The sequence below is a fragment of the Helianthus annuus genome, chromosome 9, assembly GCF_002127325.2.
Source record: "Helianthus annuus cultivar XRQ/B chromosome 9, HanXRQr2.0-SUNRISE, whole genome shotgun sequence".
Taxonomy (NCBI): Eukaryota; Viridiplantae; Streptophyta; class Magnoliopsida; order Asterales; family Asteraceae; genus Helianthus; species Helianthus annuus.
Window position 1 is genome coordinate 74,448,286 of NC_035441.2, and position 18,870 is coordinate 74,467,155.

Sequence of the window (18,870 nt, forward strand, 5' to 3'; positions counted from 1 at the left end):
TGTCATTTTCGCGTTTTACTGAGAAAATAGTGTATCTAAAAGAAACGTGATTGGAATCTTTGATGTTTGAGTTTTTTGGCGTTTTCTAAGATGATTGGTATATAGTAAAATATGGCGTTTTTGAGTTTGGTGTGTTTGACGTTTTGGGTTTTTTGGCGTTTCTAAGATAAATGGTATATAGTAGTAAATATGGCGTTTGCGGTTCGGGGTGTGTTTAATGAATGTCTGAGATGTTTTGTTTATATAGGATGTGTTTTGGCCCGTAACGACGTTTTATTCATGAGTTTGTCGTTTTTGGTAGAGAAGTCTAAAGACCATTTTACCCTTAATGAAGCGCGTCCACTTAATAGAATTGGTGTTATTTACGAAAACGCCACCGCACCAATCTAGTCCATAGATTGTTTTGATCGGACGATTCATAACCGTTTTCACTGTTCTCACAATTTTCACCGTTTTCTCTAAATCCTGACCCTATATATATATATATATATATATATATATATATATATATATATATATATATATATATATATATAACCTAAATATTTTGGGAAAATCCGGGATCAAGGAATTTGGTTTCAAGATTTGGGCCCACCGCCCGAAGCGATTTCTCTAAGCACCAGGCTGCGTAGAATTTTTAATAGGTCACGTATGTTACTCCAAACTGAGCAAAAGTTATCCCTATTTTAAGTTGAGTCATTTTCTTTACGGTTTTTTCGTTTATCAAGTTCATCCATATACCATATTAACACTGTATCATTGTACCGCTAAGAGCCTGACCAACGTATTCAATGCTAATAATTTATTCAAAATATTATAAGCTTCCTGGAAAGAAATGCTAAAACATCTCAAACAATACAAATTTAGACTCCCCGGTGTGGAGGCGTGGAGGCCCCCACCATGCCGCCGCACCGCCCATGCCATGGCATGGAGAGAATTCCAAAAACACAATATATGCAACCTATTTCTCTCTACCCACATGTTTTCCACTGCCAATTTTTTATTTCTCTAAAACAATGGAAGGCTCAAGTTTATCATCTTCATCTTCATCATCATCATCGTCTTAGCTTGAAAAGCTTCTTTTACTCTCATAAGATGATGAGGGACCAGAGCTAATAATATCAGTGGTTTAGAAAGTGGTTCAACACATGACTTATTTTTAAGTGATTATTTTGACCCAATCCAACATATGATGATAGGAGTTTTAGGCATCGTTTACATATTAGCTTTACATATTAGCTGATGTTTATTTCTAAGAATAAGAAACGATTTACAAAATAAATATTAATTTTTCTAACAAAAAAACAAATGCGTGTGGTAGTATAGGATATAACACGTTGCAAAAATTCCCAGCCATAATTAGACATTTGGCTTATGGCACGGCTTTGGACATAATGGATGACTATATAAAAATGTTGGAACGAGTGGATAGGGAAATCCTTCATTTCGTTAATCAATATTTAAAAAAAATATTTGAGAAAACCTTCGTTTTGTGACATACAAAAAATTTTCGACGCTCATGTAGAACAACATGGTTTCCCTGGGATGATCAGTAGTTTAGAATGTAAGGTATGAGAGTGGGGAAATTGTTCAGCTGTGTGGCGCATCCAGCACACTAGCGGATATCATAAAAAACCTGCTATGATGCTTAAACCTGCTATCTGCTTCAAATAACGATTTAAATATTCTTAATCAATCACTCATTTTCAATGACTATATAAACGGTGTTGGACCGAAGGCTTTTTTTTTTGTAAGCGACACGGAGTACAAATACGGTTATTATCTAGGATGGAATTTACGCGGAATATGCGGTGTTTGTAAAATCATTTACAAAGCGTAAAACGTTAGGCGAAAAGAGAACGAAGATTAATGGTGCTCAAATGGCGGCACGAAAAGACATCTAATGAGCCTTTGGTGTTTTGCAGAAAAGATGGCGCATTTTGAGGATGCCATGTATGATTATGGAAAAATATAGAATTAGAAAAGTGACGTACACATGCGTTATTTTACATAACATGATTTTGGAGGATGAAGGACACACAATTTGCGAGTACTACGAGGAGGGGAGCTAACCAAATACTAAAGAAATCATTCATGAAACGTGAGAAGTGAACACACAGATCTATGACAATGTTATATATCACAACCTTTAAGCGAATTTGATTGAACACGTTTGGGGTATTCCACGAAACAACGATGACGAAGATGATAATTAAAAGTTGAGTAAACTGCCATTTTTTTCCCTGTGGTTTGACCACTTTTGCTATTTTTATCCAAAAACATTTTTTCCCATGACCGTCCCTATGGTTTGTGATTCTTGCGATTTTACAATTGTTGTTGCTGGTATGTTGGAGATGACGATATATGTTGGTGTTGGAGATGAAAATGGCTATTGATGATGTGTTGGAGATGATGATGGATATTGATAGTGTATTGAAGATGACAATGGCGATTGCTGCTTATGGTATGCAGATGACCATGGTAGTTGATGTTAGGGTTTATAAAAGATCTTTTCTATTTGGGTTACGTAATAATTATAAGGGCATTTGCATAATAGATAATTGAGTAAACCTCAATTTTCGTCCCTGTGGTTTGCTTGTTTTAACACTCTAAGTCCATTAGTTTACACAAGTTTGCTTAATTTAACAATTATAATCCAGTAACTTAACACCGTTCCTAACTACCGTTTATCCCACCCCACGTGCCCCTCACATGAGGGGCATTTTGTTCTTTATTTCTCTGTCACCTTCCCCACCTATCTTTTTAAAACCCAAAATACTCCTTTCTACACAACAATGAAAGCCTCAAACCTGCATTAAAATCCAACCTAAAAAATAATGAGAAACCACGGAATCATGTTCTGTTCACGTGGATCTCCAACAACCGTTCGAACATCATGGACATCTGCAAATCCTAGTCGCAAATTCTATTGTTGCACACGGTATGGATTTTTTTTTTTTTTTTTGGTAAAGAGTTACCCCGGTGAATTTTATATATCAACAATAAAAACAGGGTGTGACAAGAAACTGGCACACACTACTAGACTTGGCATACCAAGCCTAGGAAATCCGACACAAAACACAACCAAGGCAAACAGCCCAAAGCTACAACTGAAACACGAAAAAAAAAAAACACAGCCACAACTAAACTAGACACCCAAGAAACAAATTAACAACTCTTCGCCTAGATCATTAACTTGATTCTCTGTGGAGATCTTCCATTTCTCTAATAATCTTCTGTTCACCGGATTGGTATCATCTTTAAATCCCATTAGTTTTAGCCGAACCGTATGCATAATCAATTGCGCCACCTGTTCAGGAGTTCGGTAATTTTGGGAGAATAAACGATTATTCCTCTCTTGCCAAATAAAGTACGAAGACGCCGCAATTAGAAACTTGCAAATAACATGAACCAGCTTTTTTGACTTCGCATATTGCTCCATCCATGTTATAATCGAACTCCAAGCATCATTTACACCATCCAGATCCGCCATTATCTTCACAGTGCTCCAAATTGTAGACGCAAACGAACATTGAAAGAAAAGGTGATCACGCGAGTCCCGATTGTACCTACAAAGAGGACAACACATAAGCCGTAAATTAGTTTCGCTTCCTGCTTCCCAAGCCGCCAATCTATCTTGAGTCTTTAGCTTATTCTTGAACACAAGCCACATGTGAAAAGAATGCCTCGGAATACATTAAGCAAACCACACCATGTTCGCCCACAGAACCACCTCATCCCGCTTACGGATAGTGTCCCACACTATTCCGGATCCGAAATTACATGTGTCACCTTCCAGGTCCTTCCAAGTCAGCCGATCATCCATATTATTATCCAAATTCGGAACAGATAGGTTAATTAAAACCGGATATAAGTCATACCAAGCTTGAGGCCATTTCCATTGAGAATTCTCATCAATCAGATCCGAAACACAAGTTTGGAGGTTAAAACCTGCATTTGCAATATGTCTTGGAGTAATGAAAGATCTTAACGGGCTCAAGTCACACCAATTATCACTCCATGCGTTGGTTCGAGACCCATTCCGAATAGAATACCAAATATGAGGACGCACCAGATCCCGAATAGAGAGAATTTTTCTCCATCCCCAGCTCATGCTGCCACGATTAGGGATATCCCAAAAAGACTTACCTTTCAGCTTATATGAGTGAATCCAATCGACCCATAAGGATTTCCGTTTAGTAATAATACTCCATATATGATTGGCGATCAAAGCTTTGTTCACTTCAGCAACACTCCGAATGCCTAAACCACCTTCATTTTTTGGTAAGCAAATGTCTTTCTAAGCCACTTTCGCTCACACTGTACCTTCAGCTCCCGCATTCCACAAGAATCTGCGGCAACTATCCGATGTGTGAACGAGCAGCAACTATCATACATGTGTTGGTTCAGTTCTGTTTGTGCATGAAGGAAAACAATATAAACATACCTGTCACCGCAGACAGTGCAGAGGAGAATCCAGTGAGAGAAGACGACATGGAGTTCGACATCTTTGTCAAGGTGATCTGGTTCCTCCTTAGGGTGCTAACTGATGATGGGGACTTAGAAACCGAAAAGGGTATCGGTTAGGAGAGGAGGTTTCGTGATGATGTTATGGCTAATGGGGTGGTGTAATTGTGTAACTGAGTAACCCCTAAACCTCCACATAACCCTCCTTATATAAGCACCCAGGAGGAAACCTAATTAGTTACTAAGGGTAATATGGTCCATCAACAATTACCAACTAATTAAATAATAGGTTCTAATATATTTTGATCTCTATAATGTAAATGATTATGATGGCTATAGATTAAATATTAATACGTAATATATTTAATCTTACATTCTCCCACTTAGCCGAGTAATCATTTACTATGAGTATTAGATAAGCCTGATCAAGAGTTAACACTCATTTTAGCCTTAAACAAGTACTATAGCAGAAAAATACAGCCGTTGAATCATTATGCGACTCAGGACCCCCATTAATCATACTATAGCCTTAATTTAAAACCTAATCATCATGATCAAGATACGCGTAAGCCCTTTGTTTGATTTGTAACTTTTATTTGTCTATATGCCATTATATCGGTTGAACATATTCTAACAGACATACAAAATCAAACTTTGAGGAAATTTCATTAAACATAAAACATAAGCTAGTACAATATGCTCAAATAAGGTCTTTACTAAATCCCATATTCCGAACATGTTCTTCATAAACCTTAGGAGGGAGACCTTTAGTCATCGGATCCGCAAGCATATCCTTAGTACTAATATACTCGATACAAAGATTATTTTCCTCAACTCGTTCACGTACAAATAGATATTTCGTATCGAGATATAAACCAGCTCCAGTCGAACTGTTACTGTTCGAGAAACTAATGGCAGCTGAATTATCACAGTAAAGCTTCAATGGTCTAGAAATGGAATTAACGATTTTGAGTCCAGTGACCAGGTTTCTAATCAACATTCCATGATAGGTTGCGTTATAGACAGCAATGTATTCCGCCATCATTGTGGAAGTTGTGGTCAACTGTTGTTTATGACTCTTCCAAGAGATAGGGCCGCCTGCTAACATAAAGATATAGCCCGAAGTGGATTTCTTGTCATCTTTGCATTTGGCAAAGTCAGAATCAGAATAGCCCACCACTTCTAAATGATCACTTCTTCTATAAGTCAGCTTATAGTCTTTCGTCCCTTGCAGATATCGAAGTACCTTCTTAGTTGCTTTCCAGTGATCTAAGCCAGGATTAGTCTGATAACGGCCTAGCATTCCAGCAATATAAGCGATATCTGGACGAGTACAGACTTGAGCATACATCAAGCTCCAAACTACTGACGCGTAAGGTATCTGGCTCATTTGCTCCTTCTCAACCTCTGTTGTCGGACACTGAAACGAACCGAAAACATCTCCCTTAACTACTGGAGCGACGGAGGGTTTGCACTGTTGCATGTTGTATCGTGTAAGGACACGATCTATGTAGGCCCTTTGGGACAATCCTAAGATCCCTTTGTTTCTATCTCGGTGAATTTCGATGCCAATGACGTAAGATGCATCTCCGAGATCCTTCATGTCGAAGTTATGCGAGAGTAAACGCTTCGACTCATGCAACATGTCTAAACTATTACTTGCCAATAGAATGTCATCTACGTAAAGGACAAGTATAGTAAAGTCGCTCCCACTCATCTTGAGGTAGGTGCATTGATCCACTTGATTCTTCATAAAACCTTGCTTCTTCATGACTTCATCAAACTTGAGGTACCACTGACGTGATGCTTGTTTTAACCCGTAAATGGATTTCTTCAGCTTACAGACTAGATGCTCCTGACCTTCAGGCTCAAAGCCTTCAGGTTGCTTCATGTAAACATCTTCGTCCAAGTCTCCGTTAAGGAAAGCGGTTTTAACGTCCATCTGATGCAGCTCTAAATCGAAATGAGCTACTAGGGCCATGACGATCCTTAATGAATCTTTACGAGAGACAGGTGAAAACGTCTCTTGATAATCAATTCCCTCTTTCTGAGTGTAGCCCTTTGCAACCAATCTTGCTTTGTAGCGTTCAACGTTACCATTCGGATCCAGTTTTGTTTTGAACACCCATTTGCATCCTACGGGTTTGACTCCGTTGGGTAATTCTACCAAATCCCAAACGTCATTTTTCTTCATGGATTCAAGCTCATCAATCATTGCTTTATTCCATTCAGAAGACTGATCACTGCTAATGGCTTCATTGTAAGAGATAGGATCATTGAGCTTTCCGGGATCCATTTCAGTCAGGTAGGTAACATAATCATCCCAGTTAGGAGGCCTTCTTTGCCTGGATGATCTCCTGAGTGGATTATCAGGTTCAGCGTTGTCTTGGTTTTGAGCGTTTGATGTGCCTTCGTCATGAGGTATAATGGGTTCTGATTGTAGAGGTGAATTTGGAGTTGGTGCAGTAGCTTCAGGAACAATAGTTGCATTGGGTACAAGAGGAGTAATCGGAGTAATGGTAAGCGACGAATCTCTCCCCCCCACGTCTTGTACTTCTTGCAATTCTTCGTAAGGGTTGGTACTGCTCCCACTGACCTTGAAATCCTCCAGGAACGCGGCACGCTTGGTTTCAACAATACGGGTGACATGGGAAGGACAATAGAAACGATAACCCTTAGAGTTCTCAGGATACCCGATAAAGAAACAGGTAGTCTTAGGGTCAAGTTTCCTTAGGATTGTAAAGTTTTGCTTCAGCAATGCAGCCCCATACTTTCATATATTTAAGACTCGGTTTCCTTCCTGTCCAAAGTTCATAAGGAGTTTTAGGGACAGACTTAGAAGGAACTCTATTGAGTATATGAACAGCTGCTTTTAACGCTTCAGTCCAGAGGAATAATGGTAAGTTAGTGTTGGCTAACATACTGCGCACCATGTTCATAAGGGTACGGTTTCTTCTTTCAGCGACACCGTTCTGCTGAGGTGTACCAGGCATGGTGTATTGGTTCACAATCCCCTGGCCCTTACAAAACTCATAAAATGGACCAGGAGCTTGACCCACATCAGTATGTCTTCCATAATACTCACCGCCTCTATCTGATCTCACAACTTTAATCTGACGATCTAATTGCTTTTCAACTTCAGCCTTATAATCTTTAAAAGTTGTTAGAGATTCAGATTTCTCCTTAATAAGATACAAGTACATGTAACGAGAATAATCATCAATAAAAGTGATAAATGAAGTATGTCCTGTTATGCCAGCGATTTGGTAGGGACCACTAATGTCAGTGTGAATGAGTTCTAATAAATTAGAGCTCCTAGTGGCACCTTTCTTATTCGCTAATGTCATTTTACCTTTAAGACATTTGACACATGTTCCAAAGTCAGAGAAATCGAGAGGAGGTAAGACTTCATCCTTTACGAGACGATTTAATCGCTCTTTTGAAATGTGGCCTAAACGCTGATGCCACAACATGGATGAAGTCTCTAAGTCTCGTTTCTCGTCCATCTTTGTGAGTGATTCATTAATGTTATATGACAACAAAGATTTGGAAAAGCCATCATCTAGTTCTAATCTATAGAGACCTCCATCCAGAACACCAGTACCATAAAGAACAGAATCATAATGGATAGAGAGTTTGCGATGACCATGGGAAACAATAAAACCGTCCATGTCTAACTTTGGTCCTGATACAAGGTTCCGAGTTACCTCAGGAACATATAAGGTATCATAAAGTTTAATACATAAACCAGTTTTCATAACTAATTGTAATGTTCCAATGGCCTTCACTTCTAATTCTCGATCATCCCCAACCTTAAGCGTTCTTTGGTTTCTTTCCAGCTTCCGGATTGAAAGGAATCCCTGAGTAGAATTGGTAACATGAACCATAGAACCAGAATCAAACCACCAAGAATTAGCAGGAACACTTAAATTATAGGACTCAAGTATAATAAAATAATCGTTACCTTTCTTAGCCAGCCACTCCTTAAAGTCAGGGCATTCCTTCTGCATGTGTCCTGTCTTTTTACAGAACTTGCAGCGGATACTGCCTAAGGAGTTCTTAGAACTGGAAGGTGTACTTGTATTAGAGTTGGGATTAGGCCTTTGGACTTTTGAAGCATCCTTCCTATGATAATTGTTCTTCCTTTTCTTAGAGTTGGAGGTGGTGAAGTTGGCAACATCAGTAGTGCGATCCATCCTCATGCGCTCTTCCTCCTGTACGCACATGGCGACCAGCTCACTCATCGTCCATTTTTCCTTCTGAGTGTTGTAGTTGATCTTAAATGCTTCAAAGGATGAAGGAAGCGAAGTAATGATGAAATGAACAAGGAAACCATCACTGATTTCCATTTCCAGCCCCTTTAGCTTATTGGCCATGTCATTCATCATCATGATGTGCTCGCGAATGCTGCTCCTCCCATCATACTTAGTTGTCACCAGCTTGAGAATAAGAGTACTAGCGTGCGCCTTAGACGTCCCTTTGAACTGTGCCTCCACATGTTCCAAGTAGGTTTTAGCATCTTCAGAATCAGGAATAGCTCCCCTGATTGCATTGCTTATGGATTGCTTCATAAACATGAGAGACATGCGGTTACATCTAGTCCACTTTTCATGAGTTAACTGCTCAGCAGCAGTACTTTGAGTGGTAAGGTCCGCTGGCTTTTCTCTCTTAGAGCATAATCAAAATCAAGCAATCCGAGAGTAAGCATGAGAGCATCCTTCCATGCAGCAAAGTTATCACCAGTCAAAGGTGGAATCCCGCAGTTGGGTGCTGATAGTGGAAATAAGATGAGCAAGTTATGATACTAAGGAAGAAATCCTAATGTGATCTAAGGGCACGTTAAACTAAGGCAGGCAAAATAATGACCATTTTACATAATGAAGCTGTGATAATGTCTATTACTAACATCAAAATAATAGACTTAACTAAAAATTCTACTTAAACGAAGACAAAACAGCTTTGGCCAGAAGTGTAATCATTTAAGCATATGTGCAAAGTGGTTGTAACAAATCAGCTTTGGCCAGAAATTGAAACAGTCACTTTAGTTATGCACTTGCTAAGTATGCCATCTATGAAAGACTTAAATCAGCTTTGGCCAGATATTAAAACATTCATGCTTATGATGCACACTTAGCATAGCTTTCGTAATACTTAAATGATAAGTAGATGTATCAAGTCAGCTTTGGCCAGAAATGATATATCAAAAGCTCATTCAAGTTAAGCTATTCTGGTTTTGCAAAAACATTATCTGATTCTGATTTGTTAACTAAGTAAATTACAAAACCATTTATTTAATAGCAAACCACCCGTTAGCGCGGTCTCGAGTAATGATGAGGTTTCGAGTCGCAACCACGGTCTCGAGTAATGACGTTATGGTTGCGAGTCGCAACTACGGTCTCGAGTAATGACGTTATGGTTGCGAGTCGAAACTACAGTCTCGAGTAATGACGTTATGGTTGCGAGTCACAACCACGGTCTCGAGTAATGACGTTATGGTTGCGAGTCGCAACTACGGTCTCGAGTAATGACGTTATGGTTGCGAGTCGCAACTACGGTCTCGAGTAATGACGTTATGGTTGCGAGTCGCAACCACGGTCTCGAGTCGCAACCTGATGATCTCGAAACTTCCTGTTACAGCTGTTAATTGTGATATCATAACCGAAAATTCGAAATTAAGGGATTTTGTGATATTATTTCCTGTTTTAAAATGATCTAATTTTATCAAGTATTTCGTAAATCATAATCTGTTTATCTTTTAACAGTTTTCGGAAATTTTAGAAGACAAAATCAGATCAAAACAGGAAAAAACACTTAATAATCCGAATCATATTCCAAAATATAACAGAATTTTCGAATTTTCACATGAACATGATGAACCCTAATCATAAAAAATAAAATTCTGGAACCCGAAACCTGAAACTTTTAAGACTCCTGAACAGATTTCGGTTGTAAAACATAAACCCAGTTAAAATCGGTGAACATACAATTAATTCTTTTTCCCGAAAACAAAGATCTCGAGTCGATGTTCATGACTCGAAACGGCTGTTAAGTTCATAAGGTTTCAAAATTCCGTTTTCCAAGTTTCAATCCCAGAATTATGGATACGAAAACTGAACTGACTAATCAACATATGCTCTGATACCACATGTTGGTTCAGTTCTGTTTGTGCATGAAGGAAAACAATATAAACATACCTGTCACCGCAGACAGTGCAGAGGAGAATCCAGTGAGAGAAGACGACATGGAGTTCGACATCTTTGTCAAGGTGATCTGGTTCCTCCTTAGGGTGCTAACTGATGATGGGGACTTAGAAACCGAAAAGGGTATCGGTTAGGAGAGGAGGTTTCGTGATGATGTTATGGCTAGTGGGGTGGTGTAATTGTGTAACTGAGTAACCCCTAAACCTCCACATAACTCTCCTTATATAAGCACCCAGGAGGAAACCTAATTAGTTACTAAGGGTAATATGGTCCATCAACAATTACCAACTAATTAAATAATAGGTTCTAATATATTTTGATCTCTATAATGTAAATGATTATGATGGCTATAGATTAAATATTAATACGTAATATATTTAATCTTACAACATGGTTTATTGCAATCCAAAACAATCTCGAAGAAATGACAAGAACACTAGCAATACAAAACGGAAGGCTGAAAATTGCATTATTTAGCAGCTGGGTTATGTTTATGTTGTATTTGATTTGTATTTGAGCAGCAATCATTTCAGTATGCATTTTTGAGATTAGAATGTGATAATGTAATCATTTTGCTAATGTATGAAGACTATGTTTAATGAAGTATGTGGCTCTATTTGGAAGATTGAAATGTTTACCCCTTTAAGACTATGTTTACTTTAATGAAGTATGTGGCTCTATTTTGAAGACTGAAATGTTTACCCATTTAAGAGTTGTTTAATTTTGGGTCCATTAAAGACCTGAAAACATTTAAGTGACCCATTTGAAAGATTGTGACACAACCTGAAACCATACACACAAACTGTGTATGGTTTTTGACCAATGAAGTCAACGAATACAACAATTGAAACCATACACTATAAGCCATTTTGAACCATTAAGTCAAATACAAGAAGCTGATACATTTGATAACATACACTACAAACCATTTTGACCCATGAAGCTATAACACTAAAAATGCATAGATTGAAACCATACATCATCCAAAGAGTCGAAACGGGACAGGCCGAAACAGTACGAGTCGAAACTATTTGGATCGGAAAAGTACGGGGTCGAAAACGTTCGAGTCAAAACGGCGCAGGTCGAAACGGTCCAAGATTCCAATGAATTTACTTTAGTTACTTCACATGTAGGAAGAATTTTGAATTCCTTTATTTAAAGGAATTTGAAGGAATTCATGCTAAATTCCAATTCCAATTCTAATTATATAGTCAATCAAACACATAAAAATTGGAATTGAGATTCCAATTCTATCAAATTCTGTAAACCAAACATCCTAAGAGATGGAATTCAGATTCCAACTCCCTTAAATTCTTGCGAACCAAATGCGCCCTAAATTCTACAAGCGGGAACACGGGTGAATATACGTGGGTTGGTGAATTAGGGTTTTGGGTAAACCTTGTATGAAGAAGTTGGTATGGTAATGACTCGGTAAGATTTAAGCATCTAAATTATATAACAAACTTACTTGTTAAGCCATTGGTTTGGTATTCTACAAGTCATGGGTTCCACTTACAGGTGACAAAATGGGCAGCTTGATTATGGGTTAAGATGGGTTTTGGTTGAGATGGACTTGGATCAAGATGGTTTCGGACTAGGATAGGCTAAAATGATGATGATGAAAAATGTAACAATAAGAAATAATAAAATAAAAAATAACATAAAAATATAAAAAAACACAACAGTTAAAATGAAAATAACAAAAATAAATATGAAAAATAACAAAACCAAAAATGAAAAATTTTCAAAATGCCTGCCTGGGTGAAAATCGAGTTGAGTTAGATGGCAACACCATAAGAAAATGAAAAAACATACACTTAAGAAAGTATCACCGTTTAAATTCATGTGGAGCTCGAATTTCATATTATTATTCGTTACATTAGCTAGGTGCTAGAAGTCACAAGTAAAAAAGCCGGTCAGCTTTAGACACCATTTGAAATCTAAGCTCTTGTCAAACTTGCTCACGGGAAAAGTAAAAGTATATTAAAACCTTAAAAAAGCAGTAACATGTCTATGAGGAAGATGGGAGTATTCCTTCGAGGAACGATGAGAACAAGGCCAATGCACGTTGTGGCTGGTCGCTTGGAACAGCATGGCCTGCGCCCCTAACGGTTATCAAAAGCAATCCTTTGTATTCCTCTAAATACCCTCCAACCTGTTAACATTTTCATCTTTAGGAGGCCATGGAAAAATATGTTGTTATGAAAATTAACTTTTGTTATATGGTTAAAACCATATTTTGCATTATAATTATTAATGTACATCTTTACCTATAATCACACATATTAGTACCAAAAAAGTTATCAATAATGGTTGGACATCAGATTGATATTCTCACATACTTACACATACAAGCCGCCAACAACAACAACAACCATACCCAGTATATCCCATAAATAGCAAAGCTATTTATAGGGTCTGGGGAGGGTGGGATGTAGACAGACCTTGCCTCCATCCCTAAGGAAAAGAGGCTGCTTCCAGAGAGACCCCTGGCTCTAAAACCATCGGCTCTAAACCATCAACATACCAACGCACCAAGTCACAAAAAATATATAAATATATAAATAAGAAGTCAGAGAGTATAACAACACACAACATACCAACATACCAAGAAAGTGATCAGAGAGTGAGACAATATAATGTATAACATGTATGATAGCATACAACATCGTATGGGTATAAACACAAGAAGGCAATCACATGTAAAGTCACTTAAAAGATAAAAAAAATCTACGTCCCTAAATATACCTAAGACCCTACTGCAATAACTTCCAGAAGTCTTTAACCCTAATTCTATGCCTCCATGAAGTCCTATCTGGAGTCATAGAATTAGGGTTAAAGACCTCTAGAAGATATTGCCAGTATGGTCTTAGATATATTTAGGGACATAAATATTGCAGTAGGGTCTTACATATACAAGCCACTTAAAACATATATGAGCTGGGAGACTTTGTGGATTTTCATAGTAGGCAACATCTTATAGAACACTAATGCATATCACACATAACAATTAAAGATAGCCCAAATAGACGTAGCTACTGGTTTTATGGTTTGATGCTGCAAAATGATTTTTTCTTTTTTAATACAATAACTAGTGTTATGGCCCGCCCGCTTTGTGGAGTGGTAAGTAGAATATATCTCAATTTGATAACATATATATCTATGTTTTAGTTACTTGAACATAACTACTCATAACACTATCTCAATAAAAAAATTACATAGAGACATAGGTAAAAATGCGCTCATCATAGAGTAACTTTATTAAAGTCCAGGAGTAATAGCATTTGTCCACCAATAGCAAACGGTCACTATTCCCAAGGTTGGTTCATCACAGTAACAAGGGGAAAAGGCTAAAAGATGAAATACTAAAAGAAATAAAAGTAGAGGGACTAAACATGTAAACAAACAAAGTTAAATCAGAGGCACTAAACACATATATGAACAAAGCTAATCAATAAAAAGGATTAGTTTTTTAAAAAACAGAGGGGCTAAACACGTATATTAGCAAAGTTGAAGCTTTAAAAGCAAGATACAAAAAGTCACGCTCAATCACCAAAAGGAATAAAAGTAGAAGGATTAAACATGTACACTACTAAAGTTATAGCAAAGGAGCTAAAAACGAATATAAACAAAGTTAACAAATAAAAAGAAAACTTTTTTAAAAGCAAAGCGGCTAAACACGTATTTTAGCGAAGTTAAAAGTTCGAAAGGAAAATACAAAAAGCCACGACCAATGAGGAGTGCCAGGCAACTGCTCCCACTATCCCCCTCATAGTAAATCTATACTATATAATAAAAGAAAACAGTTTCGGGACACTTGTCATCATATTAGTCCATCTCTTATAGATAATTATTATTTTAATTTAATTTCTTCTAATTAATTATAGATAACCCTCCTACTAAATATTATTTAATTTAATATCTTATATTATAGATAATCTCCTACTAAATATTATTAATTTAATATCTTATGAATAATTATTATTTAGTTTAATCTCCTTCTCATTTATAATATTATTTATTTGAATTAATTATATTTGAACGTTTTGTTTAGTTTGGTATCAAATAGATTTTACAAAAATTAAAATAAAATTAACTAATATTATTTATCATTTATACATTTACGGAGTTTTAAATAAAGGGCTAAATTTATTGAGACTTCGTTAACAAATTTTGTAACAACAGAATAATCTAATTTTATCACCAAAACCAAACTTTGTATTAATATATTAAATATTTTTATTTAAATGTACAAAATTACATTTACTCGACCCATGTAACACATGAGGTTTTTTAAGATATAACTTTTTATTATTTATATATAAAATTAGATTTATTCAATTCGTACAACACACGGGGTTTTTTTAAGGATATATATTTTTTATTATTTAGTACAGAAAATTACATTTATTCAAACCGTGTAATGCGCATATTTTTAAAGATGTAATCTTTTTATTATTTGGTATATAAAATTACATTTATTCAATCCGTGTAACAAATGAGGTTTTTTAAAGATGTATTATTTTATTATTTGGTTATCAATATTACATTTATTCAACTCGTGTAATACACGTGGTTTTCAAGATATAACTTTTCTATTTGGTATAACATTTATTCAACTTGTAAACCCGTCAGAATAATCTATTATCAGATAAAATCAGACACGTTACCTTTGAACAAGAAAATGTCACAATAAATATTAGTAGTGGTACAAAATTTTAAGTTCCTATTACAAATCCTAAAACAAATAAAGATCATATTATTATGAATGGCTATACAAACTTCAATATTTATTTCGTATTTGGTCTGCATATTACTCTATATTATATATACTTAGATCATATTATATTATGAACATATTTTTTTTCACATTATAATTATGATTCACCCGTGTATTACACGGGGCAATAGTATATATAAATTTGCAGAAGCAAGTGAGTATTGTGATCACCTCATTATTGTGGTACCAAGGCCGCCAAGCTGTCTGGATAGGAAGATTGAGAGTGTTGATGGAGTACCTAGAGGAAGTAACTGGAACACGTGCATCTACATCGCCGCTACATAACCAAAGATACAAGCAATCGTGAAAAATGCATAGTTTTTAAATATCAACCTTGGAAAGTAAATATCTAGTCATTTAAAGTGTCTGTAATGCTTGCCTGAATACCCAAAGACGTTGCCCGTTACCAATCAGATATTTGATTATTGGCAGGATGGTAACTTGATGGTTGTTCCATGTCGTGAGAAGATGACTAATGTTTTTTCATAAACATTTTGTTTATCAGTTAGTTGTTTGAAGTTATCATAAGATGACATATATTAGTCTACAAGAGTAATTAACTATGTTATTATACCTGCATAAGTCCCATGAGGTAGGTTTCACATGCAATGCATTTTGCACCATGGAGTCATTAAGATAAAATTCAAGGATATAACTGGAGCATGGATCATACTTGTTAATCTGAAAGAAAGAAATCGAAATATGATGATATCTTGATCTGTTCCAACTATTAGCATTGGTGATCAAATGTATATAGAGGGCTTACAGAACCAGGAATGGCAGATGTATTTCTTTGATTAGGGGTCAAGCAAATGGGTGCATAGATATTGTATACATCAATCTTTCTGACATCTTCCCAAGTTTTGTCTGTAATATTGTGACACATATCAGATAAAGAACCACTAGCAAAGTCACAGTATCTGAAGATGGCATCATGTGTTGTATCTGAAATTATCGCATGAGTCCACCAATGATCGTACAGTCCTTTCAAACTTGTTTCATCATCAATCCATGCGTTACCTATCTGCAGATTTGACACCAAGGGTAATTTTCTTGTGTTAGGTAGCAAATTTTTCCAAGAATTTAAGAATGGTTAGAAGAAACGAACATACGGCGATCCCTTTGATATTGATGATTGTCTGGTTTGTTTTCTTGTTGTTGTGAAGGATGGTGTATGCAAGTTGAGGAACATAATGCCCGGCATAACTTTCTCCGGTTATATAGAAATCACGTGATTTGTACTGAGGGAATCTCTCAAGCCAGTTAACAAGAAACACGTAAGAATCACCCGCAGTGTTCTTGTCACTAGCATCATCATAATCAGAGGTTGTATTTGAATATGAGAAACCAACTCCGGCAGGTGACTCAAGAAACAACATATTTGCCACTGTAGAAATAAATGTTTGTTTTTATATTTAAATTCAAGGCCTTCCCCCAGAATCCTTGAGAATTTAGGGTTGGAGCCAGCTGAAAAAATGGCCCCTAATCGGTTTAGTTGGGAAATGGATTAAATTGAAAAGTTGGTTTAATATTTAATTAGCCTAAAGTAAATCAAAAGTTAATAGGTTGAACAAACAAACTAGATTTTAAAAATAACTTGATGTCTTTTATCTAATAACAATTATATATGTATATGTTAAACGGTTAGAATTGGGCCCCGAGTAGTCGCTCACTTTGCGCTCCCAGACCAACCATGTATTTAATGGTTCTCTCTAATAAGTGAGGGAATAGAAAAATGTAATAAAGATTTGTGAAAATGTGATTCTCTTTGATCTTCCATGTCTCAACTATTCTCATGGAGTGAAGTGATACTTCCATGTCTGCATTCAAACTCAATTTCGATGTATATAAATTTTGTTTAATAAAAGATTAATTAATATCAATTCCGGTTTCTATTTTGTGAGCATACAAAATAGAAACCATCTATGTGTTAGGAACAGCTGAGTTTCTTGATCTTTTTGATTTTATCAATTCGGTATGTATGCTCAAACATTTAGCCATTTTAGTGATTGAGCTTCCAGTTCATTCGTATCACACCAATTCCGCACACGACTATTCTAGCTTATTCGAACAGCGATAGACACACCAAAACGCACCAGCAAGGTCAGTGTATATAATATTATTTGCTCAATTTGTTGCAGCCAAGAACACCATTCAAGTTCATGTCAAAGAAACCAGTTTGAATCCAGTTTACGTTTATGCAATTTTGTTTTACATTTCTTGTTATTGGTTTTGTTAACGATGTTGTATTAGGTATTTCCCAGACAAATAAAAAGGGTATCTTTATCGTAATTCTGTTATTTAATAATTAAAATGACCTATGAAAAGTTATAAATCTAACCGTTGCTCCATGCATAATCATTCTTGAAGAGGGTTTTCCCATCGCTATTGATTCTGAACGGTCCTAGTTCTGTCATGGCTCCGATCATGGAAGAACATCCAGGTCCTGTTAAACCATACTGATTAAAGTTATTTGACAAAAATCACTAATATGCCTACTGGCAAATATGCTTTACCTGATAAAGATAAATAATTTAAATTACCTCCATTTAGCCACAAGACCAATGGTTTAGTTGAGGAATCAGTGGGAGACTCAACGAAATAATAGAAAAGAGCCCTGCCAGCATTTGGGTTGACTGTTACATACCCCGAGTACTGATTATAACTGACACCTTCTGGTTGGCCTGGCAATGCAAAAATCTTGTCCACCTGTGCCAAACCGTCTTGAGGTGCAATGTATACTGGAGTATACTCATCTGAAACAGTCCATGTGTTAGGAACAGCTGATCTTTTTGATTTTATCAACTCAAAAAGCTTGTCTGTCTGAATATTGGCTTTACTTAACCCTAACAAGGCGAAAACGCAAAATATTGCGAGAGCTTTTGTCATCTCATTCATTATTTTAGTTCTAGTTCGGTTCAAGTTATTCTATATATGGGGTACCAGGCATTATGTCCAAGGAACTCTTATCGTGTTTTGAACAATAAGCATTCACTTTTTAAATACTTAAGACGCCGGCCACTTTCGTAAGCATCTTTTTGGAGTTGACTCATTTGCATTCTTTAAATGATGCTTTGGGCACCTTTATTAAATATCTCCCCTGCCAAACAAATATAAGATGCCATATTAGATGATTAAAAAGATGCGAAGCTAGATGAAAATATTTCGGAACCTAGATTTGAATGTCGCTCAAATAGTGTCTGATATTAAAGCTTTAGGTTTTTTGTGGTTCAGGAGTAGGTCTAGAGTCGGTAGCGTGAGTTGGAAGTCTTGGTGTAATTTCAATTTTGATATGATGTAAGTTGGTTTTCGCGGTGTTCTACGTCTTGGAGATCCCGCTTGGTTATTGAAGTCCAATTCCCCCAAAAAAAAAAAAAAAAAAGATGAAAAAAAAACAAGTTGATGCTTTAACTTGAATTGAAA

At 36.4% G+C, this 18,870-nt stretch overlaps 1 protein-coding gene across 1 annotated transcript; it reads right to left on the minus strand.

Annotated features, from left to right (window-relative positions):
- Positions 1 to 12,502: 12,502 nt before the first annotated feature.
- Positions 12,503 to 18,345, minus strand: LOC118481730 (serine carboxypeptidase 1-like). Its single transcript, XM_035976948.1, has 8 exons — positions 17,991 to 18,345; positions 17,789 to 17,893; positions 16,560 to 16,834; positions 16,214 to 16,471; positions 16,022 to 16,128; positions 15,827 to 15,919; positions 15,619 to 15,724; positions 12,503 to 12,822 (listed from the first exon to the last, which is right to left on the minus strand). Exons 1-8 carry the CDS (start codon positions 18,343 to 18,345, stop codon positions 12,679 to 12,681), a joined length of 1,443 nt encoding a protein of 480 aa, XP_035832841.1. The 3' UTR covers positions 12,503 to 12,678.
- Positions 18,346 to 18,870: the final 525 nt, after the last annotated feature.